Raw genomic sequence first — 26708 nt, 5'->3', positions numbered from 1 at the left:
TAATGAATGAGCTTCCAGACAGAGATATTCCATATCTTGTGTAGTTAGGTTAGGAGAGGCTTGCTAGTTTCTTGTGTGGAGAGACAACATGATTTCATCACCAGTTAACTAATGGCAGTATCACTTTTATTGTGGTGAGACCCACTGGAATTTCTCATCTTCATTTATCTATGATAGTATCAATTTCATTGTACTATGATATGGATTATGGATGTTTACTAGATAGCTATAGCATACTTACATGGCCTATGGGTGTTTACTAGATTGATATTAGATTTCTTGTATCTACTATACAATTCTCTATTTGGGTCCATTATGTGTGTTGGCAATGGTCTGAGGCGGAGTATTTCTTTGGTTACTGACCATGGTGTGCTATGCATGGGAAGTTGTTTATCTCTGTTTGATAAATACATACTTCTTTCTGGGGCAATGATCTTATTGATCATGGTCATGGTCATGTTTTTTTAAGATATTTCTGGCTTCAAAACCATTCCAGAGTGGGAAAACTTGAGAATTCATATTTCTGATGGGATAGTCTGGTTGTTTTTGGTGTTTCTCAATTACAAGTACCCGAGGATCTTTTCTCATACTGGAGTGCCAAGTTTGAGCCATTGGTATTCAGGTTATTGTTTTCTAGTCTAGTCTGTTTATGTTCCTGTGCGCATGACATATGCATGTACTTTTAGACTTTCTTCCTAGAAAGTAGAAACCCTTTATGGATTGCTAGTAATTGCCTGCTTCTAAAAGCTGGGGAAGGGTTTGGCTGTCGAAGCTGGGGAAGGGTATGCCTTTCCCTCTCTGAAAAATGCAATATGATACTGGCTTGTTCGACCTTTGTTAGGCTCTGACAGTTGTACTTAATAATAGTATCTTGTTTTCTAGCTGTTTCATTATCGTTCTCCTTTACTGTATGTATAGGCAACAGACGGAAAATATTTTTTCAAAGATTGGGGATACTGGTGCGTTGTTAGTAATTGAGACACTTTCGACTGATAAGGCTCTCTTGTTTGCTCATATTGGTCTTCAGAGGACAACCCCAAAAAAAAAAAAAAAAAGGAGCCTAAGCAGTTGAAGGAGAAGGGCGATAGGGTGAGCCTAGAGAGTAGGCGCGAACCTTTGAGTGCATAGGTAAGAGCTTCCGGGGTAGGGCAACCTTTTAGTAGTAGTGGGACGCTATATTTCAAATTGTGTGGATATTCCAATAGTCGCCTAGGGTAAGATCACTACTTCACTAGTTAATAGTTATTGAAAACATGACAGATTGGAGTTGATTCTTTACACTGAAGGAAATCCTTTCACATCGTCAGTCCTTGTGATAGTAGTTCGCTTTGAACAGATTCTTATCCGTTGCTTGAAAACTATTGTGAAAGAAAACTTCTGTGAGTTAGAATGTAGGGTTGTTTTAATTCTGCTGTTATAGCTGGGTAGCTTTCAGTAGGGAGGGAGCAAGCAATAAAAGTTTATCTGCCTCATTTTGTAGTTCCATGGTTTGTGTGTGGGCCTAGTCTACTCATCTCATCTCTGGTGTTCAGCGGAAATGTCTCCTGGAACATGACAGTACTGTGTGTGAAGCTTTGGAAGATAATAGAATTACCCATGTACGTATATGCTTCCTTTGTCAAAGGGATCAACACAATCTTTACTATGTAGACTGCAGAGTTCAGTGTATTGCTATGAATTCTTTGGGATCTCTGTAACATACATCTATGCCAGGAATATGTACTGAAACGATTTCTCAATTACTTGGGATCTCAGTAACATACATTTACGCTGGGATCGAAAAAGAATATGGGATCGAAAAAGAATATGATTTGTGAGTGGATGGATGCACATGCCAACGTAAGGGAACCTGTAGAATGCACAAGTCCAATCCACTCTCTGTGCATTCATAGTTTGGCACTAAATTCTCAATAATTCTATACTGACACAGAGAATTTGACAAAGTTGACCGACACAGAAGCATGACACTGCAACATCAATGTTGCACTATGAAAAACCATTATTGCAACATCAATGTTGCACCATAAAAACCACTACAACGTCAATGTTGCATCGGAAAATATCACTATCACTGCAACATCAATATGAAAACCACTACAACGTGAATATTGCACCGAGAAATATCACTTCAACATTAATGTTGCATCATGAAAACCACTGCAACATCAATATTGTACCATAGAAAATTAATGAAACGAATGATTTGTTATAAAGATAAGATAAGAATGGCAAAATAAGAATGAAAATATGATAATGGAAAGATAATAAGTGTTTTGAGTGAGAGAAAAAAAAAAATTAGCTCTTATTTTCACCACTACAATATTGATATTGCAACATGCCACGTCACTGTGTTATTTTTCCTGTGTCACGTGGGTCATAGAAATCAGTAAGTTGAAAAAGAAGAGAAAAGTAGCCGAAACATCTGTTGAAATATCGTGCAACAAATAAACCATGGTAAGTTTTGTAATTAATGAGAAGACAGAGGGTAAGATTCATATAAATTACCCGCTGGTCATAAAACAACATATATAAATGATAAATGAGGACAGCCCAAACACAAATCTTTTCTATAACTTTTCTAACTTCATTTTTTTTTTCTTCTGTCTATTTATACGCAGGTTTGAAGATTTATATTTCAGGTGAAAATTTTAACTCATAAACTAGTTATTTTATATTTGAATTATGAACATATGAGGAATCGGACTTTGATTTCATCTTATTCGATCTAATTCCACGTCTCTGATTGTTAGAAATGATTAAGAATTTTTTTGTGGTAGTAATAGTATATGTAATGTACCGTGAACTTACTTGTTTGTTATTTTTCTGTCTGTTTTGTTGTGGAATGTTTGATCATGAGCTTACTTATTATCAGAGAGTTTGTGGTATTATTATTATTATTTTTTTGATACGTCTCTGATTGTTAGAAATTATGAAGAATTGTTTTGTGGTAGTAATAGTATATGTAATGTACCGTGAATTTACTTGTTTGTTATTTTTCTGTCTGTTTTGTTGTGGAATGTTTGATCATGAGCTTACTTATTATCAGAGAGTTAGTGGTATTATTATTATTATTATTTTGATTGGTAAGCCTGTTTTAAATGAGATCAGTAACTCTTTGATGCTGGCGGGGTTCGAGCCCCAGACCTCTGGTATCATCACCCAAAGATTTTACCGACTTTGCTAGTCGGCACCTGCTAGTTAGTTAGTGGTATTATTAGGGAATGCATAATTGAACTGGTATGTTTGTGTATTTTTTCATCTCAAAGTTAGACAAACCTGAGGTCGATTGTCGTACGATTTTCTTTTTATCATGTATTCATTGCCATGTTTTTTTCTTTATTGGTAGGCTCAAAATGGTTTATTCTTGCGGTAGTCAGGCTGTTGATGGTCCTGCTATTATACAGTTGCGGAAGTGGGACTCAACCAAACTTGACCTTTCTAAATTCTGTGAAGCTTTTATTTCTCCAACAAGGGAACTGTTGCTATTGCTTTCACATCAGTGTGAAGCGTCATTGCTCCCTCTCACTGGTGCGACTTCTTACGTTTCGCTTCTCTTTTCTTGAACTTGAACCCTGTGCTTCATTGCTAATTTATCTTTTCAATCTGCAGGCACGGATGAGCTGGGCGGGTGTTATGATTCAAACTCTTTTTCTTCATCAAAACAGACAACCCTTAGACGGCTAAACTCATTAGACAATACCCCGAGTACTTCTGGATCAGTAGAAGGTGTTCCTTCACTTGAAAGTACATCTCCGAGATCTGAGGATTGTTCTCTTATTTCTGATGTTAAATCGTTGGCGTGGGGCCATTATGGGGATGCATACGATCAGCACAAGGATGTTTCTTTTAGAGAATTTCTATTTGTTTCTGGAGACTGTGGCATCACAGTCCATGCCTTTTGTCATATGGATGGAACTCATAAAAGTAATCAGAATGAGGACGAGGTTGGACAAGGGAGATGGGTAGAGTGGGGTCCTGAAACACTTCACAAGACACATGCAAATAGAAGGGCCAACCTTTATGGAAATGATTCTGAGAATTTCTTGCAAGGGAAAACAACTCCTAAAAGGGACGGAAGGTCTCATGACGTTGACAGAGGGCAGAACGGTGAATTATCTATGACAGATTATACATTAAAGAAATGGTTGAAGACATTTTATACCAAAGTTGAAACTGTAGAATTAGAGGGAGACTTTTGCACTAGGTTCCCTGTGAAGCCATCATATCCTTCTTCTGTAGAAATTGTATCATTTAGCATGTTTGAAAACACCTCAATGTTGGTAGACTTTCTTACTCGGTCCGATGTATCATATATAGAGAAAAGTTGTAATGCAGCGACAGTGCCACAAAGTGATGCTTCAGTAATTTCACTGCCAAATTCCTCAAACCCTATTGTTAGATCTGATGACATGCCCATGCCCAAAGTTTTGAATCCGGGATCAGGCAGTTCATTTAAATGTTTCAAGTTGTTCTCCAGTTCTTCACACCGTTTAATTGGTTTTGCTCTGGCATTACTGGATCCTAGATTAGTCAAGAACAGTGAAGAAACTGTGAGAAGTACTAATAAGGTGTTTGTGGTGGTCACAAAGATATACCAGGAAAGATTACAGTGGGTTTCATCATCAAAACTTCATAGCCTGTATGTGAATATAGCTCCAGAATTTGAGTGGACGGACTTCATATTTTCTGATGATCTTCTTGTTTGTCTCCATGCGTCTGGCTTAATATTTGTTCACGGTGCAGAAGATGGAAAACTTGTGAAACGGTTTGATATCTTGAAGATCCATGGACTTGGACCAAAATCAAATCTACTGAAGCAGGAAAAGTTGTCTGTTGAGGATGATTCGGTGCCTAAAGGTGCTGATGTACAAACTGAGCAGGACAAGATTCATAATACATGCACCAAAAGACATTTTAAAAAGTTGATGGGTGCTTCGAGTTCTTCACTTTTAGCTGCAGTGGATGATCATGGTGTAATTTATATAATCTTTCCTGGTGACTATATCTCAGACAAAAGTTTGACGGACAAACTGCTCCCACATCTTCAGCAGTTTGGGGTCGGTGCGTTGATTGGCTGGGAGATTGGAGGTTCAGAAATTGGGTGTCAGGAAGCACTCTCTGTTCTCTCAAATTGTAACAGTTTTAATATTTCATCTAGAACAAAGGAGATTTTTCATCAAAAGCAGAAATGGTTTCTTCAGGGAGAGGGTGGCACATATGACTCTTATTTGAGTGGGTTTTTTTCTGCATCACAGACAAAAGATCAGGCAGTTCCCAGTCGCCACTTTTCAGTCAAGCCATTACGGAGGATATTTCTTCCTGTAGATGGATATAGTAACAATGATTCCATTTGTTTTTCTCCCTTTGGGATCATTCGTCTTATTAGAGCGCGTAATACAAACAATACAATGGGTTTTAAAATTGTTCATACACATTTGCGTGTTGCTTCAGAAATTCAAGACGATATCATTGTGAATTCTCGACATACAAGGTTTAGTCCTTTTGAGGAGGAATCATCTTTTTCTGGAGAGGCTGTTGGTTGCTCTTTCCAGGGATGTTTTTATTTGGTTACACAAGATGGCCTCTCGGTTGTTCTTCCCTCGGTTTCAGTCTCATCAAGTTTTCTTCCTGTAGAATTCTTTGGTTATTGGCGACCGAGTTCCACTACAGCCGCTGGATGTCAGATAGACAAATTCTTGACAACAAAGACATATAAAGAATATTGGCCACTATGGAAAATAGAAGTCCTAGACAGAGTTCTTTTGTATGAAAGCCCTGAAGCAGCTGATCACTTGTGTTCAGAAAATGGTAAGAGTATGTATGATCATAAATACTCACTATTTCACCTAGAACTGATAATACGTCGCTCACATTTTTACACATCAGTTTGAAAATGACTTGATAGTTACAAAAATGCATAGGGTGTGATCTAAGCAGTTGGCCTGGAATCTTTTATGGGAAGGCCTCTGATTTTTGCTAATTCCCATGGTGTTGGGACTATGATTTTGGCTGGAAACCTTACTCGGTTTACTATGATATTCTTCATAACTATTGGGGGGGTTGCATATATTATGCCTTTTTGGGTGGTGTCCCTTCACTCCACTGAGCTTTAAGTCATCTGTTCCTCTTCACCTAAGCATCAAACTACAAATTTGGAAGTAAATTCTCTGGATTAGTTAGTGTCATAAAAGACTAGATGATCAAACTTTTAGGTTGGAAGATTAGTGAAGTGGTTCAAACTGCTATTCCTAGTATATATATAACTTCACTTTTCAATTGGATGAGCATCATGATTCTTTTATAACTTCACTTTATGCGTAGATATGATAGAAAAAGATGCTTAGTATATTGCTATATTGTGAATTGCAATCTCATGTCAGGATGGGACCTGAAAATTGCTCGATTGCGTCGCTTGCAGTTGGCGCTGGATTACCTGAAAGTGGAGGAGATAGAGCAGTAAGAACCTACACAACGTGTTTACCCTTGATTGTTTTACGATGCATTAAGGTTATTTAATCGGAAAGACAAGTTGTTTAAAATAGTTTAAAAGATCTATAATATGGTTGAATAGAATTGATTAATTGAACATATTTTTTTTTACTATTTTATTGACCTATGGTAAACTTCACTCTTATGGGTGATAGCAGTAAATTTAACTCTTTCTTTGTAATACACAGGTCATTGGAAATGCTTGTGGATGTCAATATTGCAGAAGAAGGCATCTTGAGAATACTTTTCACTGCTGTTTACCAGGCATTTTGTAAAGTTGGCAGTGATAATGAGGTTGTCCTTGCTTCAAGGTAGGTTATTTTATTGAAGACACTGTTTACATGACAACTGGTTTTACTATTGCAAATATATCTATTATATATTAGGTTCTTTGAGGTTCTTGATGAAGCTTATAGATCTTAAACAGTAATAATCTTCATTGGAAACTCCTGCGATAATTTGTACTCCTAAAGAAGAGTTCTATATCATGGTTAGATTGTTTTTTGCAGACTTTTGTCTTTGGCAGCAAGCTTTGCAACCAAAATGATCCGAAGGTATGGATTGCTACAGCATGAGAAACACATGTTAATGTTTCTGACAATTAGCGATTCTAGGATTACTACTTTACCCCTAGACTCTTCAAATATAGAATTGAGTGAAATGAGTTGTTTGAGAAGGCTTCATGAAATGGCTCTTTTTTTAGAGGTCATCAGAAATATGCAGTGTCGAGTTGATGCAAAACGCAAAAGGCCAGCACAAGGATTGGTATGGTCTTGATAAATGTTATAGTAATCCAATTGAGATGACATCCAATTATGATATCTTTAGAAGTGTCACTCATTTTGTCTATTACAGGTAGGTGATGCTGATGAGTCAAGTATCATGGACCAGAGGTTGTTGCAGGATGATTCATATCTGCGTAATCTTTCTATTGATGCTTCTCCATCAGAGGCACAAAATCAGTCTAAATTATCCCTTCCTGCATCAAAGTTGACCTTTGAGGACAAAGAGCTTGCTTTAATGCCCATTGGATCATTTGAACCGTTGACCCACTTGGATTCCGGGAATATCAATGAGTTGTCTATCTTTTCATCTCGAGATAATAGTCTGGGAAAGAATATGATACCCTTGGAAAATCCCAAGGATATGATTGCTCGTTGGGAAATTGATAATTTGGACTTGAAGACTGTTGTCAACGATGCTTTGCATTCTGGTCGTCTCCCTCTGGCAGTGCTTCAGCTACATATTCAGCGTGTACGAGATTTGGTGTCCGAAAAAGAGCATCATGACATATTTACTGAAATTAATTGGACGGGGAAGAACTATTGCTTATGACCTTTTTTTAAAGGTAAGATAGTGGTTGTTTTCCATATGTGATTTGATTTAGTGTATTCTATGCAGTATGCACTAATATAATGTATTCTATAGGGTGATACTGGACTTGCTGTAGCAACACTACAGAGGCTTGGAGAGGACATTGAGACCAGCCTCAAACAATTGTTATTTGGTAGTGTGCGAAGGTCACTCCGAATGCAAATTGCAGAAGAGATGCAAAGATGTGGATACCTGGCAGCATATGAATGGAAGATATTGGAGCGAATTTCTCTTATTGAGGTATGTTCATGTGTTCTTGTGTGATGTGCTAATTACCAGTAACCGTGACCTTAGTGTTAATCTGATTTCTATGGTATTGAGTAGTATCCAATTAACTAACATCTCATTAATTTGATTTCAAAAGAGGCTTTATCCAAGCAGTAGTTTCTGTGGAACTTTCCACCACCAGAAGGAAAAAGTCAGTAAAGTGCCATCCACTTCACCTATGCCAGAAGAAGAAAAACTACAACTGATATGTTCTCATTCATTCCTTGACTGTACCATAGAGTGTGGCGAGATTGATGGCGTCGTTATAGGTCCTTGGGCAGATATTGGTGAAAGCTCTGCTTCTATTGTGAGTGAGGATGATACTCTGCAGTTTGGATACTGGGCTGCTGCTGCAGTCTGGTCTGATGCCTGGGATCAAAGAACCATTGACCGTGTAAGTCGCATCTAAGTTATTCTCGTGATATTTATGCTATATAGTGATCATATCTTATACTTGAAAATTTTAGAGATTTAACTTTATGGTCAATCTGTAAGTAGTCAGAGCGTCAGTTGGGGATTCAAATGTTGATATGGAGCATCCTGTTGGAAAATTTCCCTATCTGCTTGCACGAGTAGCACATTGTTATGTCTGTACAATGTTTTTAGGTGTGATTATGTGAAAATGATCTTCGTACCGTAGAGATCATCCTCGCATTAAATCACTTTATTTGAATATGTCTAAAGTCTAATTTGGTTAAAAGATGTAACAATAGGAACCGCCCACAAGACCACAACTTCAGAATTTCTGCAACCCGTCTTCTGACCACGTTAAAAATTTTGGTGTGGAAGTCATCTTCACGAAAATATGGGCTTAATGCATAATAGGCCCATCATTTATTTACTCAATATGCCGAGAGCCCTGTACTTCTAGGGGTTTGTAGCCCCTCGCCAGAAGTCTCTTTCTTTTTACAATGTGCCCGTGAACTATATCTGCATCTTAGTTCTAGCTTTCTAGGTACCCTATGAAGTTATTTGAATGTCTTATTTTAAGTTGGTACCATAAAATTTTCCATTATGTGTCGGATAACCTTGATGAGGTATCTGTTTAAATTTGATGGAAGCGCAAATAAGGCTGCATTTGGTATTTGGTTAAAAGAAAGAGCTGGATTTGTATCATGGCCTATCAACTTGGAGTTTGTAGTAGACTCTCTGTCTTGTGGTTTCGTTTATTCGGTTTCTTATAGTGTTGTTGTCATACACAATTGTGTGACAGTTTTAAACTGGTAATAGTCAGATATAAGCATTTATATGGAACTCTGATTACAATAAATATTGCAACATCTGAACTACATTTGAAAACCAAACATATATATAAGTTAAATTTGATATTCTACACCTCTCTGATGTTGGATAAATATGCGGTCCATGCGAGAAGCATAAAAGAGGTTCCTAATATATGATTTCCACTAGTTCAGGTTCAGTTATTATAAGAAGCTCCAACATTTATAAGGGTACAGTAGTGGATTCTTTGATGATTTAACATTTATTTGCATTTGTAGGAATTAAGTGGTGTTTTGACTCCTCACAAACAAAATATAGATAAACAACAATACACTTGTGTCAATTTATAGAACACGTATGATTGGGTGTACCGAATTCAAATCTGAAAAGAGTTCCAACAAAGAATATTTGAATCAGAATGGCTCGAATAGGAATGCAAATAAAATTAGGTTTTTGACTATACATTGACACTCATTTTTTAAGATTTGCCTTGAAACACGAGTCTAAATTTTTTTGAAACTTTTCGTATTGATTTTGAAGATAGCTGATAATTGAGATCTCCAACCAAGCTGCATCATAACAGAGCCTTTAATATTTTGGTGTAGCTTGACTCAAGAACTCATTTATTTTTAAGTGTATTTTGTTGTGGCACATGTTGGTCCCAGTTAATTTTAGTACTGTGCATTTCTTCAGCTTGAGATTTATAACATGTATGTCAACACTTCTTGTGCTTTGCAGATAGTGCTGGATCAACCTTTTCTAATGGGTGTCCATGTAGCATGGGAATCACAACTCGAATACCATGTGTGTCACAATGATTGGGAGGAGGTCTCTAAGCTTGTGGACTTGATTCCTTTGTCTTTATTATCAGATGCTGGTCTCCAAGTAAATTTGGATGGATTACATTCTGCTGCAAGTTCTCATGGTTTCCTTGACTATGAAAAGTATATCTGCTCTACCGAAGAATTGGATTCTTTGTGCATGGACATACCAAAGGTTAAAATTATAAAGTTTTCTTCTAGTCAAATGTGCAATACGTGGTTAAAAATGCTCATGGAGCAGGCACTTGCGAAGAAATTTATTTTCTTGAAAGAATACTTTGAAGGAACAGCAGAGATTATACCCCTTTTGTCTCGTTCAGGCTTCATAATCAACAAATCTAAAAGTTTGACTCGGGAGGAATCAGGTCTTGGAGGAGAATGTCATAAAGATACTTTGCAAGCCTTCCACAAACTTTTTGTACATTATTGTGCACAATATGGCTTGCCAAATCTTCTGGACTTGTATATTGACCATCATGAACTGGTTCTAGATAACGTTTCTCTGAGTTCATTACTGGAAGCTGCAGTAAGTTTCTTATAACCCAGGGTTTTGCGTTTTTGAAGTATGAATGTGTGATATAATGTGCAATTATGGTAATTGTTTTTCTATTTCTTTTGCTTGGGAGTGTCCTGTATATGTTTTAGGCACTAGGCAGGGTTACTAATGTCAAATTTTGAGGTACTAGCTCAATTTATGGTGGGTTCTAACAGATCACGTGTGCCCACTGTAACAGGTGTGCACTACACTACTATCATAATTAGTATTTCACTATAATACCAAGTCTGATCCCGCCCTCACTGGAAGTCCAAAGGTGGATATCTACATGATCAATTAGGGGCTGATTTTTGGTGGATCTGATCTCTGCACCTTGGAGATCATCTTTAGTAAAATAATGAGCTCATTGGGAAATGATATTTTCTTGAGGGTTTTATTGGGTTTTCAGCAGAGAACAAAGTGCACAAACAGACGCCCCATGCATGCACTTGCACATTGACATGCATAGGCACACACATTGATGTTTAACACACCTTTCTAGGGAAAATTAGTATGTTTTATTTTCCTAATATATATGCATTTATCAAACAGGGCCTATCACTTTCACACTTCTATAGTCACTTACACAGAAGCACCTAGTCGTGTAAGAGCATCCAAAACGTCCCAAGCTTTATTGGGAAAAACATCAATACTTCAAAAATTACTGATTTAAAAGGGGTACACTTACTTTGGAGTTAGCATTTGAGGAAATTCGAGGAGATACAGCATCCAAAACATCCCAAGCTTTATTGGAGAAACATCAATCTAAAAATTACCTATATCAAAGGGTCACTCTTCCTTTGGAGTAACCGGTGGAGGGAGTTCGAGATAGCTTTTTTTCTTTATTGTTTTTCTTGGGATTCTTTAACTGAGACAAATGATGTATTGTCTTTGTTGTACTCGTTGGTTGTTTGACGGGTTTCTTTCTTTCTTTTGTTGTTTTTGTAGTCTGTTTTGTTTGTAGGAGGATAGCTCGTCCTGCTCTTTAGTTATTTCTTGTGCTAACATATGTAAGTGTGTAACCACCTTTATAATTTACCTCTTTACAACAAAGTAAAATAAAAATTTAACTACTTATTTCACATACATTTTTTTGGAAGCAAGAAAGAAAATTTTCGGATTGCTTACCAATTGTAACATTGTTACTTGAAGTGGAATTTTTCTCTAAAATAAATATTCATACCAAAATTATCCAGACACTCAATCTTTTTGGAGAATCTATTGTTATGTGTCATTATGTCATACAGTATAGCATGTCAAAGAGAATTGCTGATTCTTTGGAAATAGTTTATAGTTTCCATCCGTGTTTTCAATTTATCTGTTATTTTTAGCTGATTGAACAGTAGTGTCTGATGTGCTGGTGCCATTTGACGATTCCAGGGAGATTCTGAGTGGGCAAAGTGGCTATTATTATCTAGGGTTAAGGGGCATGAATATGATGCATCATTTTCTAATGCCCGTTCCATCATATCACGCAATTTTGTTCAAGGTACCAATCTTAGGGGACTGGAAATGGACGAAATAATACGTACTGTTGATGACATGGCAGAAAGAGGGGGGGAATTGGCTGCTTTGGCAACCCTTATGCATGCCCCTGCCCCAATTCAAAAATGCATATGCAGTGGAAGTGTAAAAAGGAACTTTAGCTCTTCAGCCCAGTGCACGTTGGAGAATCTGAGGCCTGCTCTCCAGTGCTATCCTACACTCAGGCGTGCTCTTTATGCTGCATGCTTTGGCCAGGATGTAAATGGAAGTTCTGTAGGTCCCGATGCAAAGAATGGTATTGATTTTTGTTTATTAAGTTTGGTTTAGAATGGTATTATGTTTGGTTTCTAGTTCCATTGTCATATTAGACCTAAAATACCAGAAACTGGTATCAACAGGGTCTCAACTCTCAAATACGTATACGTGTATCTTAATTTATAAAATCATGCATCTTCATTTTTACTAGATTTATATATTGCTCAAACATTATTGAACGCGTTGACTCGTTGAGACATATTTCTAGGAGTCCGGGACTATAATAGGATTATTTTTGAATTTGTGGTTGCAATACAATTTACGGCACTATGTGCATGTAGTTATTACACAAAATGAACAAGAAACTCCTTCGTAATTCCATGTATATCTATACGTAGAGTATGAGAAGTATCTGTTATAACTGAAAAAGCAGAGGTATTCAGGAAAGATATTGATTGCTTGGATAGGAAGTTTGTGGAGTCATTTCGTATTTTGCCATCATAGGTTAAGACTATTAATGTGTAGTTAGTTTTTTATAATACATTGAAACTGAGGCTGTTCATTATCTTCTATTTACAGTATTTGGCAATTCAGCATTGTCAGATTACCTGAACTGGCGGGAGAGCTTATTTGCTTCTGCCGGACGTGATACTTCATTAATACAAATGCTTCCATGCTGGTTTTCAAAGCCTATACGGAGATTGATTCAACTATTTATCCAGGTTAAGCTTGTGCTCCTTCATCAACTTCTCTCACAACTTTCTTAATTCGATTTGTTGTTATATAATCAGGAAGACATTATCTTCTTTGGACGTACATCACTATTATGCTAAATTATCCCAAGTGCGCAATTCTGTTTTGTTTGATTAATCTGTTATGATATATTACTTCCGAAGATTACAGTGTTGGTGTTGATATTTTCATTATTTCAAATTTTTGGCAAGTATAGGGGCCTTTTGGATGGCAATCATTAGCAGGGGTATCAACAGGTGAATATTTTCTAGATAAAGATATGGAAAGTTTTATCAATACACGTGAAAATGCTGGGGTCAGTGCCATATCCTGGGAAGCTGCTATCCAGAAAAGAGTTGAAGAAGAGTTGTATACGTCATCAGTTGAGGTAAGGTGATGCTCGTGTCTTCAGAACGATATCGTGATTCAACTTCTTACTGAGTTAGAATTGGTTTCTTGATGTGCTGCCCATTTGAGAAATCTAAAACATTCTATTTAAACCGGATGTAGTGTTTTTTTTTTGTTCAACGAGGGGCATTATCAAACATATACTTCAGTCGGGAAAAATTCCCAATGTCATCTCTAAGCTTTTACCTTTTCCTTGTTTATTTTATTTATTTTTTCCTTATTAATCAAGTCACAAAAGTAAGTGTCCGCAACAATATGGAGTACACATTATTTTTCTTTTATTTTTTGTCTTGTCTTGTTTTTTTTTTTTTTTTATTTTTTTTTAATTAATTAATTAATTTATTATTATTATTATTTTTTAATTTGCTTCATGACCTTTTGATTTGGATTGCCTCTCTCAGGCTTAATGGTATAATGGAATTTTCTCACTAGGTTTGATGTGCTTCAGGATGATGGATTCGGAGTCGAGCATCACTTGCATCGTGGGCGTGCACTGGCAGCTTTCAATCATCTTCTTGGTGTACGAGTTAAAAAGTTGAATTCAGGGCATACCGATCAGAAACATTCTAGTGCCTCGATTCATGGAAAAGCAAATGTACAAGCTGATGTGCAAATGCTTCTAGCTCCCGTCACTCAGAGTGAAGAATCACTTCTTTCATCTGTATGCAAACTCATCCTAGTGCATCTTCTATATGTGATTTAAGTGATTGACCTAAAGTTAGGCTCTGAAGAAGAAACATAATACCATACATTCTTTATATTAAAAAATGCACACGTCACATGATGATAGCCATATGCCACATGAATGATGGTGCACAGCCGTATATTCTGTTTTACATTATTGACTCCAGAATATAATCATGACTTTACATAAGTTTAGATAATTTTAGCAAATAAATATTAAATATCAAAGAACTAAATTTAATCATGAGAACATTACTTTGAGATTGACCTTGTCTTTAATGATGCTACTATACTAATGATAGACGTCACAAAACTGTGTTTCTTAGATCATATCTTACTGGTGACGAAAATAATATTTTCTTAGAACAAAATGTTAATCGTTAACAAGAATAAGACACTATTGCTTGACGTATTTTAAATTAGAAATACACGAATCAGCATAACATTGAACATTGAAAAGTTGACTTGATAATAATGCTCGAGATAATGATTGTTACTTACATATTAGAAGTTTTAAATAGTGGTGTCCTCCAGAGGAAACATATCTGAAAAGTTGTTGAGTAGTGTTGCAGAACTTTTGAAAATTTGGTTCATATTTGTTTGCTAAAAACTTTTTATTTGGCATACTTTGTTGACATTTTCTTTTTTGTGCTTCCAAATTAAGGTCATGCCACTCGCTATAGTGAACTTTGAGGATCCTGTATTGGTTGCTTCATGTGCTTTCCTTCTGGAGCTGTGTGGCTTATCTGCCAGCATGCTGCGCATAGAGATTGCTGCCTTTAGACGGATTTCATCTTTTTATGTCTCTAATGGGCATAATGAGCATATTAAGCATCTTTCACCAAAGAGTTTTCATGCTGTACCTCATGAAGGAGATATTACAGTTTCTCTGGCTCGAGCACTGGCAGACGATTACCTCCGTAAAGATAGTACTGGCATTGTTATAGGGAAGGAAAGTGCTGACAATGTTGAAACCATGAAACGACCATCACGAGCTCTCCTTGCGGTTCTACAACATTTGGAGAAAGCAAGCTTGCCAATGATGGGTGATGAGAAGAGTTGTGGATCTTGGCTTTTTGGTGGTAGTGGGGATGGAACTGATAGCAGGATTCGTCAAAAGGCTGCAAGTCAGCGCTGGAGCTTAGTTACATCTTTTTGTCAAATGCATCAAATGCCATTAAGCACAAAATATCTTTCGTTGCTAGCAAAAGACAATGATTGGGTACTCCCTTCACTTTTCTCCATGTGTCTTTCATTATTAAAGTTGGGCTTAATTTTCTCAAAAATTGTATCCCTAATGATCGCCATTCATTATCTTTGCTATGTAGGTTGGGTTTTTGACAGAAGCTCAAATTGGTGGATACCCATTTGACATTATTATCCAAGTCGTAAGTTTGTTTTTGTCACGATTTACATAGAACCATACCTTGATGTTAATAATCCTGCTGGTACTGAAACCATTAAAAGAACCCCCAATAACTTTTTGGGTACTGACGTACTGTACAAAGTATTATTAACAAAATATAACAAGAGTAAGCACCAAACTAATCGAAGATGTCATGCAAAATTAAATATTAATAATAAGGTACTAATGAATTAGATTTAAATGGAAAGACACTATCTGCTTATGTTCGATGCCCCTAGGGTGTTGTTAGGCTTCTGCTTTTGCATGTTAGATGATGCTAGATCGACAATCCAGTTCGTATGCATAATTGGACCTTTCTTTGATAACAACTGTTGGAGTAACATAGTAGCATTTGTAATATCTGTACGGTAAGTGTGTCTGTTGCTTGCAACATCAGTTTTGTGGTGAGGGGACTGCTTGTTGCGAAAAGCGTAGCCAAACTGGGTGTGTGTGTGTGTGTGTGTGTTGGGGAGGAGGGGGCGCACCAAGGAGACCTATTTACTAGGCACTAAGTCTACATTCTACTCTTACTGCTTTTCACGGCATATTAGAGCCTTAGAGGTGGGTTCTGTGACTAGTGGCTTTAACTTTTGGCATATTTTTGAGATAATACTGCCTTCCTTTGTTAAAACTGCAACCCCTTTGAGATGCACCTGTGTGCCTCCCTCTGATGGCTTCGACTATTGGAGTAAAGTGGTCATTAACATGGTATAAAACATCAGTGTTAAGGTGTTGCAATTCTGTCTCCAGGATAATGCTAGGTGTGTTTTTAGGTATATTACATCATCTTAGGGTTGTTACGTATTTTTCTACTTCTGTTGGACATGTGGTCCTTTCACATGCATAATTAGTTAATTTCACACTTTTCAACTGCTCAGGTCCGTACTACTAGTTGCAATCAATAAGCACAGGAAAAAATGTTCCCAAATAAAAGTAGTTGGAGTGACTTGTTTCATGATGATGTCTCTTTGAATTACATAATATATATTTTGTTTAATGTTGTTGCTTGACATTTCTTTTATCTTTTAGGCCTCCAAGGAATTTAGTGATCCACAACTGAAGATCCACATATTAACAGTTCTGAAAAGCATGTGTTCAACAAGAAAGAAAGTTAGCACTTCATCAAATTCAACTTCTATTGGAAACAATATTGAGACGGACCTCTCACCTGAAAACAGTTTTATGATTCCAGTGGAACTTTTTGGACTTCTTGCGGAGTGTGAGAAGCAGAAAAATCCTGGAGAGGCTCTGTTGGTAAAAGCAAAAGATTTGCGCTGGTCTGTTTTGGCAATAATAGCATCGTGCTTTCCAGATGTAACCTCTCTGTCGTGCTTAACAGTTTGGCTTGAGATAACAGCAGCTAGGTCAGCAGCAATGTTCCTGATAATATTAAAGTTGCTTATGATAGTGTTTGAACATTTAAATTGTTTCAAATTTACAACTGCATACTTCTTAAGTGGATGATAACCAAAGTTTGTTACTCCTTTATCTTTTGATAATTAGCCAATGTTTGTTATTATTATAATTGTATTGCAGTAGACATGATTATTGGACATCTGTTTAGATAAATTGTCATTATCTTGGTTGATTCAAGTGTAGAATTTTTTGCAGGGAGACCTCATCGATCAAGGTGAATGACATAGCCTCCCAAATTGCAATCAATGTAGGAGCAGCTGTGCAAGCTACCAATGCACTGGCAGTTGGCAGTAGAGCCCTGGTATTTCACTACAATAGAAGAAATCCAAAAAGAAGGCATCTCATGGAGTCCACATCCGGAATGTCTTCAGTTACTACCCCGCCTATTATTCCTATTACCTCTGGATTTTCTGGGAATTCCTTTTCTCAGGACACGACTTCTGAAGAAGATAGAAGTAAACAAGCTGATGAAGATGTCAAAATTTTGAGCGATCCTGATGAAGGGCTTGTTTCTCTGTCAAAAATGGTTCAAGTTCTTTGTGAACAACGACTTTTTCTTCCTCTGCTAAGAGCTTTTGAAATGTTCCTTCCTTCATGCTCTCTTCTACCTTTTGTCCGTGCTCTTCAGGTTTGTGAAGCAATTAACTGATCCAATCAATATTTATGTGATCCTGATGATTCTCATCCTCTACACACACACACACACACACCCCTATAACTTTCCCTTATATTGTACATATTTGATATTATTCTGATTTGGTTTTAGGCCTTTTCGCAAATGCGACTGTCGGAAGCTTCAGTGCATCTGGCATCTTTTTCTGTCAGAATTAGGGAGGAGCCTCTCCAGTTAAAGACAAATATAGGTAGAGAAGGTAAAATTGGATCATTGTGGATAAGCTCAACCGCTGTAGGAGCTGCGGAGGCAATGCTTTCCACATGCCCATCTGCGTATGAGGAAAGGTGTTTGCTACAACTCTTGTCTTCGACTGATTTTGGAGATGGGGGTTCTGCTGCGACATCTTTTAAAAGACTCTACTGGAAGATTAATTTAGCAGAGCCTTCATTAAGGAAAGATGATGATTTGTACCTTGGAAATGAGACGCTAGATGATGCTTCACTCCTTTTGGCATTAGAAAAAAATGGACATTGGGACCAAGCACGGAACTGGGCCAGACAATTAGAAGCTACTGGTGGACCTTGGAAAGGTGCTGTTCACCATGTCACAGAAGCACAGGTATACAACACATTTACTTCCACATTTGTCTTTTTCTGAATCTATCTACAAACTATAGGGCTTGTGTTGTGATATATTAATTAGTTTTTTTAGCAGTATAGTTTTGTGTCTTAGAATGGTATAGCGTTTACTAGAAATATTCAAATATCTTATGCAGTTTCTTGAAGAAATGCAAAAAGTAACTGCATTGAACTTCAATAGCATCATGTCTCAAGTCTTTATTTTCTTTCATTTATGTACTTTTTTTGGCAGGCTGAAGCCATGGTAGCTGAGTGGAAGGAATTCCTATGGGATGTGTCAGAAGAGAGAGCCGCGTTATGGAGTCATTGCCAGAAACTGTTTCTCAGATATTCTTTTCCTGCATTACAGGTTACGTTATTTCTGTTTTGTAGTCTGTCTCATATTCTCTTTACTGAATGTGCTGCTATTTTCCCCAGCCATGATCATGTAGATTCTCTTCTTAGTTTTACTACTTGGGTAATTAAAGCTCTTTAATTGCCCGCAGGCAGGATTGTTTTTCCTCAATCATGCAGAAGCAGTTGAGAAGAATGTCTCACCAAGAGAACTGCATGAAATGCTATTACTTTCGCTTCAATGGTTAAGCGGAGCAATTACCCAGTCCAATCCGTAAGTGATTTCTCATTCTCACTGATGTACCTCTGTCTTATGCTTTAACTCATTTTATCTAAACTGTATATCTTTCATGTCAGAGTTTATCCTTTGCATCTCCTACGGGAGATTGAGACTAGAGTGTGGCTCTTGGCAGTAGAATCAGAAGCTCAGATGGAAAATGAAAGAGAATTTACTCTGCCTATTTCTTCCCAGAACCTCCCTAGTGGAAGCACCTCAAACATTATAGACAGGACTGCTAGTAATATCTCAAAGATGGACAATCACCTAAATGCAAGGAGGAGCAGAGCTATGGAGAAGAGTGATATGAGGGAAAGTAACCTCACACATCCTCATAATCCGCAAGTATTGAGTACTAGCCCTCTAGCAACGGCAGTGGGCAGTGCAAAGACAAAGCGTAGAGCCAAAAGCTATGTGCATTCAAGAAAATTACTAGCGGAAACTGTTGATAAAAGTAGTGACCCGGAGGATGGTCCTACTTCTCCAACTGGTTTCAGCAATGAACTATATAAGAGCTCACAGCCCCAAGATGAAAACGTAAAACTCGAGGCATCTGTGTCAAGGTGGGAGGAAAGGATTGGACCTGAAGAGTTAGAACGAGCTGTTCTTTCTCTCTTAGAGTTTGGGCAAGTAACAGCTGCCAAGCAGCTTCAACATAAACTTTCTCCAGACCACGTACCTTCTGAATTTTCACTTGTGGATGTTGCACTAAAGCTTGCAGCAATGTCGACTCCTGCTCGTAGTGAAGGGTCTATCTCTATGCTGGATGAAGATGTTCTTTCAGTTATTCAATCATACAATATAACTACTGAGAACTGTTACAGTGACTCTTTGCAGGTTTTCACCAAACCACTTTTAATGTTCATTTCGAAGTCTTAACTTGTTCATTGATGTCTCATGAATTGTTAATGTCTCATGAACTGAGTGGTCCTGCAAATTTCTTTTATTGGCTTTATTTCTTCTCTTATAAGGTTAAGAATGTTCTGGGAATTATCAAATCAATTTATTAGCCTTATTTGCTAATTACAGGTTTTGGAGAGTTTAGCTGCAAAATGCACCGAAAATGGTGGACGAGGATTGTGTAAACGAATAATAGCAGTTGTAAAAGCAGCCAATATCTTGGGCATTTCATTTGCTGAAGCATTTGGAAAACGGCCGCTAGAATTGCTGCAGCTCCTTTCTCTTAAAGCGCAGGATTCTTTTGAGGAAGCAAAGTTCATTGTGCAAACTCATTCAATGGCACCGGCAAGCATTGCTCAAATTCTTGCTGAATCATTTCTAAAGGTTACCTTCTATCTTTTCTTCCTCTTTCTTCACTTGTGAATGCTTATAAAGTAGGTTCTAGCTTGTACTCATCTGTGCTCTGACAGGGTCTATTGGCTGCACATCGTGGAGGATATATGGATTTTCAAAAGGAAGAAGGACCAGCCCCTCTTTTATGGAGAATTTCTGACTTCCTGAAATGGGCAGAACTCTGTCCTTCAGAACCAGAAATCGGGCATGCATTGATGCGCTTAGTAATTACTGGACAAGAGATACCACATGCATGTGAGGTATCAGTTTTCATGTCTATTAGAGTTTGAACTTCTGTAATCATCCTCTTTCATACTTTTTCTTTTTAGCCCATCCTTTTGTTCTCTTATATGTAAATAAGCAATAATAGTACACAGTTTAGTGGAATCTAAACTATCTCTCTTTAATACCATTGCTCCACCGTTGGCCTTGAAAATCCTTCTTAAATAGTCAAATCTACTAATTGGAATAGAGTATTTATATATATATAATATGGGTCAGGCTACGTTGACATAATATTTTGACACCTTATTTTGACATCCACAACCTACACAATGAACTAAGGGCTGATTTTTAGCATAGAAGATCTCCACCAAAACCCGTCTCAATTGGATATGTCTAGCCTTATCAAAAAGAGTGCTAAAATTGTGGGCCGTTGAATTAATATCGAACTTGAACACAATGTGTGACAAGGTTAGGCACGTTTAAATGTACTGATTTTTTGTGTAGATAATCTCCATTGTATGGAGAAGATATTCCTAGAACATCAGCCCTTAGTTCAATGTGCAAGTCCACTTCTAGGGTGTTTATCCATATTTACTTTTAGAAGGTAAGAACCCTTGGAAGGCGTTTAGGAGGAAAGCAGGCATGTCATCTAAATATAGATAATTATTCTTATGCTGCAACTTATTTTCCCTTGTGTTAGTTTTAAATTTATGTAAAAATACTCTTACAATGTTCTGAAATAATGTTTCAGGTTGAGCTTCTTATTTTAGCACATCACTTCTACAAGTCTTCTGCTTGTCTAGATGGTGTAGATGTTCTTGTAGCTCTTGCAGCAACCAGAGTGGAATGTTATGTGTCTGAAGGAGATTTTACATGCTTGGCACGACTGGTTACAGGAGTGAGCAATTTCCATGCTCTGAATTTCATTCTTGGCATTCTTATAGAAAATGGTCAGTTGGAACTTCTTCTCCAGAAGTATTCTGCTGCTGATTCCGCCACAGGAACAGCTGACGCTGTCCGAGGTTTTCGGATGGCTGTGCTTACATCGTTGAAGCATTTTAACCCTCATGATCTTGATGCTTGTGCTATGGTTAGTATTTACACCTTTGAAGTCTCTTACCTTCCTTCTGTGATTCCATTATATTGAATGGTCAGAAAATTAAATTCTTCATTTGCTTTCATTTAGCTTTTAAATGGTGATTTGGACTTGAAAAACTTTTTCGTTAACAGAATACGCAACTTTTGAAATGAGTGACTTTTCCATATTGATTCTTGAAACTCTTATCATTTAAGTCCAAGTAGTTTGTGAAATGACACTGAATTCCATCAGGAGTTATACCGAAAATAGAAAACCTCGAGATTTAATTTTTTTTTTTTTAAAAAAAGGAAAAGAAAACCTGAAAAGTAAATCATGATAACAAGTTTTTGCTTGGCTGTGGTTAATAATGTCAGTTTTGTAAAGGTAGGCCTTGTTACCCAGAACAAAGAAAGACGGACATTTTTTTATCTATTTTCAGAAAATGGCCTACCTCCTAATTTCTCAGAAGTCCAAACAATTTTTACATATTTAGATATTTGAGCCAACCTTTAATTTTTCAATACCTAACGAAATATTTGAACCGCTGATAAAAGCTCCTTTTGTCCAGGTTTATTCTCACTTTGATATGAAGCATGAAACTGCCGCACTGCTTGAGTCACAAGCAATGCAATCCATAGAGCAATGGTTTCTCCGTTATGACAATGAGCAGAATGAAGATCTCCTGGAGTCCATGCACTATTTTATTAAAGCTGCTGAGGTGCACACCACCATTGACGCTGGTAACAAGACGCGGCGAGCGTGTGCTCAGGCATTTATCCTTTCCCTGCAGATACGCATGCCTGACTTTGACTGGCTCAACCTATCTATGACTAATGCACGACGGGCCCTTGTTGAGCAGTCACGCTTTCAAGAGGCACTTATTGTTGCAGAGGCCTACAATCTCAACCAACCTAGCGAGTGGGCCCTTGTGCTATGGAACCAGATGTTGAAGCCAGAGCTTACAGAGCAGTTTGTGGCTGAATTCGTGGCTGTTCTTCCACTTCATCAATCAATGCTTGCAGATGTTGCAAAGTTTTATAGGGCTGAGGTAGCCGCAAGAGGAGACCAGACAAACTTTTCTGTGTGGTTGTCACCAGGGGGGCTGCCTGCGGAATGGTTAAAGCACCTTGCGAGGTCATTTAGATGCTTGTTGAAGAGAACAAGAGATGTAAGGTTGCGGTTGCAACTGGCTATGGTGGCAACTGGCTTCAGTGATGTGGTAGAAGCATGCCAGATTGCGTTGGATAGGGTTCCAGATACGGCTGGGCCTCTGGTGCTAAGGAAAGGACACGGTGGTGCCTACCTCCCACTGATGTGAAAACCAGAAAAGCAAATGATGACAATGAAGATTTTAATGTGTTGGTTTTGATGGTTATCTTAGACGGTGTCCACAAACAAATACTTTTGCATCAAGTGCTTTCCGGGTCTGATATTTTATAAGCCTGGCACTTCGACTGGCACTTCGATGTTGGCAAATCCTGCGAAAAGTAGAAGACAGAAAGCATGGTTGTATACCTTATTGAAGTGCTTGAATTCTTTTTCCATCTTTCCGATGAAGTGATGATGTTGGTTAGTGCGCAACATCTCAATCGATGCTCGTGTATGAAATGTTTTTCTTTCAAATTCATATTGATTTTTTGGGAAGGGCAGGGGCTAGGGTTTGAATATACTTTTTGTAATATTAGCTCGATTTTGATCTATAGAAAGGTGGACCTTGTTGTAATATATTCCAAAATGTACTAGTATGCCAATAGGGTGTATTTGGCTGCTATGGTAGTTGGTAGCTCTAGATGGACTTGATTGTAGTTCGAGTATAGATGAATTTACATCTCAGAACAAAAGTTCCGCTTATAGATGAAGGATTATCAATGTTATTGTCAATTGTGCAGTATATGCTGTCATCCTTATTCTTCATTGTATTCCCTTATGAATCATTCTCTATTATCCTGTAACCAAATCTGCATTTTAATATGCCTTGTCTCGTCTTTCTGGTGAAAATGCGAAATCCAGCATGTGTAACTTTCTCTTGGTGAATTTTTTCTTGGCATACTATGATTAAATTGATAGGGATTATGGGAATCTGTGAATATAAGCAACCAAAGTTGCGATCAGGGATTCTGGACCTTAATAGTGAGACCAATGCACGCGCTTATTTTAGCATGTCTTGTTTATGCCTTTCTGAATGTGTTAGCTGAGCCATTTTAGCAAACAAACTTGAAAGCAATGCATGATGCATCTGCTTTGGTTAGCAGCCAAAGATGACATGGGAAGCACAATTTATATAACCAATTGATGAAATTTGTTAGAGAGAAGTATTTGGCGGCACAGCATATGTGATCCCAACTTTTACCATTACTGCTATCTGACCTGCCAAATTTTATCTTGAAAAATAGCACCTTGTAAATTGACATGTAAGATACCACAAGAAATTGGGCGGAACTCAGCGGAAGGCAATAACTGTGGAGGACAGGGTTATTTGATAACACAAATTTAAGCCCAAACACATAAATTGACCAATAATTTCGGTTTTAGGCATGGTTGACCAATAATTACGGTTTTAGGACAAAAACGGGATCTATTACTAATAATTTCGCTATAAGGACATTTTCGGGCTGACGTCAAGAAATTATCTTTTATTAATACCAATTATGACCTTTTTCTCTATCTAGCAAAAAAAAAAACTCAAACTAGAAACTTGTAAAATACTTTTGAGATCTAATTGTTTCTATTTTTGAGCTAATTGATTTGTGTGTTGTGAACTTGTGGTTAGTGATTTAAGATATGAGAAAACATTTATCTTCTTCTCCATCTAGCAAAAAAAAAACTCCAACTAGAAACTTGTAATTTTTTTTGAGATCTAGTTGTTTCCATCTTTGAGTTAGTTGATTTGTGTGTTATGATTAATGATTTAAGCTATAAGAAAACATCTTATTCTCTTATAACAAGTACTCTTCTCATTTTTCAATTCTAGATTATTGATAATTGAAAAATAATTGGGTCGATTTCTGCACCTGTTCAACAAACAATTGAACAACAATTGAATTTCTTTTTCAAATTCCTCGAATCACAAGTTAATCAATTGTGTGATTTATCTTGATTTCGATATTGTTATCGTCGATGATATTTTTAAGTTTGGAGTAGTAGTCTGATACACATGCACACATCATTATGCATATATACAACACATATGCAAACACTACTATGCATGTGTATACCAATATGCACACACCATTATGCATGTGTATAGTACACATGCAAACATCATTATGCATGTGTATAACACAAATGCAAACACTATATATGTGTATACATGTGCATAACAAACATGCAAACACTACTATGCATGTGTATACCACACATACACACATCATTATGCATGTGTGCAACAAACATGCAAACACTACTATTACACATGCACACACCAATATGCATGTGTTCAACAAACAAAAAAACACCACTATGCAAACACCACTATGTATGTGTATAATATAAAATATTAAAATTTTCATATTAGTCTTAACATAAAATGTGAGTGTGCTTGAAAAAGTCACGTGGGAGTTTTCCCCAATAGCCACAACATTTTGATTTTGATTTAACTGATAAAAACTTAAATAAGGGTAATATCGTCTTTTAGCAGTGGTCAACCCGGTTTGTCCTGGAACTTTAATTATTTGCAGAACCAAACTATAAACGAAATTAAAACGCAATTTTGTCCTATGGGCCCATTTTCTGTTTGATAATCACTCACAAAACCAAACAAATCCTAGGTTTAAATAGCCCACGAACCTAAGCAAACATATAAATTAAACAGTAAATTTGGTCTTAGGACAAAACGGGTTAACATCAGCAATCTTCATTAATAATTTTGGTTTTAGGACAAATGGGCTAACTAATCATATGTATTTACATATGACAAAGTAAATTCACACAATTTTTTTTTCCGCAATTGATGAAGTCTATAACATGTCTATAACCCTATAACCTATGTAATTTGTTTTACCTATATAAATTTGAATTTCTATATATAACTTTGTATTTATATATGTAAATTTAAATTTACGCAATTGAAAAGTCGGTAAGTCGGTAACATGTCTATAACCTATGTAAAATTATATTTACGTAGTTGTTTTGTGTAAATTTAAATTTCCATATGTAAATACAAATTTACAGGGCTAATGTCAGTCCGTTTTTGTTCTAAAACCAAAATTATCTTTACCTTTGTCCTAGAGCCATAATTAATCCCCAACTCTGTCCTATGGGCCCATTCTCTGTACCCAATTTTGTCTTATGCCCCCGTTCTCTGTTACAACATAAAGTATTTGGGCCTTACGTTTACGCTTACACGATTTTAATGAACTTTTCTAGCATAAAAGCTATTGCTGGGTTTTATGTCCACAGCCCATGCTAAAGGAAACATCCTATTATTCTCATCCCTTCCAATTGCAGTCAACAATATGTCTTTATAGAAACCTTTCAAGAAGTATCCATCAAGACCTAGTACCCTTCTACACCCATGCAACTATCTCTATTTTATACCTTCAAAACAAATATATATCCTCATAAACCTTCCATTCTTTGATTCTATTTTTATGGTACTTCCTAGATTTGATCTCAATAATTCATGTGTATAGTTTTGTAACTTGCTATAATGTTCCCTTAGAGAAGCATCAACATCACCTGACGCCTTCTTTTTTGCCTTATAGACTTGAGTAAGAGTCACCTCCACATTGTAAGTTTGTTTTATATCTTTTATAAACTCACTTAGTTTTCATGAAGGCATGCTAAGAATCTTTTCCTTGTATATCTTGCTCCAAAATGAGTTAGTAGCAACTTTGATTTCATAAGCTCTAACACATGTGTGCTCACTTTTCAAAGTTTTTATTTGCAAACTATTTTCACCTTGCATATAAGTTGCCCATAGTCTCCAAGGGCAACCTAGTTGCAGAAGTTTATATATTCCATTTTCTTCCCTTGTAAAACAATATTTGTCTTTGCATGGTTGAAGTATGGGTAGTTTATCCTCATGCCCAATCTCCATCCATTAGTTTCTCTGTGGGAGAATTTGCAACTCAGCTGTAGACTGTAGTTTCATTTAAATAGAACGTCAAGGAAAGAAACACTAAGATAAAACTTGACAAAAAAAAACGGGTCTACAC

At 36.9% G+C, this 26708-nt stretch overlaps 1 protein-coding gene across 1 annotated transcript; it reads left to right on the top strand.

The window, feature by feature from the left end:
• The first annotated feature begins 2539 nt into the window (after positions 1 to 2539).
• LOC147490437 (uncharacterized) lies at positions 2540 to 23443 on the top strand. Its single transcript, XM_086569427.1, is given in 27 exon segments — positions 2540 to 2639; positions 3347 to 3528; positions 3610 to 5808; positions 6381 to 6456; positions 6678 to 6800; positions 6999 to 7254; positions 7345 to 7797; positions 7799 to 7837; positions 7918 to 8103; positions 8228 to 8524; positions 10090 to 10698; positions 12088 to 12487; positions 13027 to 13169; positions 13397 to 13567; positions 14036 to 14248; positions 14936 to 15493; positions 15600 to 15659; positions 16706 to 17040; positions 17288 to 17720; positions 17859 to 18326; positions 18579 to 18695; positions 18832 to 18953; positions 19037 to 19793; positions 19986 to 20240; positions 20327 to 20509; positions 21226 to 21564; positions 22121 to 23443. Coding segments are annotated over 26 exon segments (9717 nt in total). The 5' UTR covers positions 2540 to 2639; positions 3347 to 3353; the 3' UTR covers positions 22871 to 23443.
• Positions 23444 to 26708: the final 3265 nt, after the last annotated feature.

This window comes from Coptis chinensis, chromosome 6 (genome assembly GCF_015680905.1).
Source record: "Coptis chinensis isolate HL-2020 chromosome 6, ASM1568090v1, whole genome shotgun sequence".
Classification (NCBI taxonomy): Eukaryota; Viridiplantae; Streptophyta; class Magnoliopsida; order Ranunculales; family Ranunculaceae; genus Coptis; species Coptis chinensis.
The sequence above is the reverse complement of the archived record's forward strand: the minus strand, read 5'-3'. Positions and strand labels throughout refer to the sequence as shown.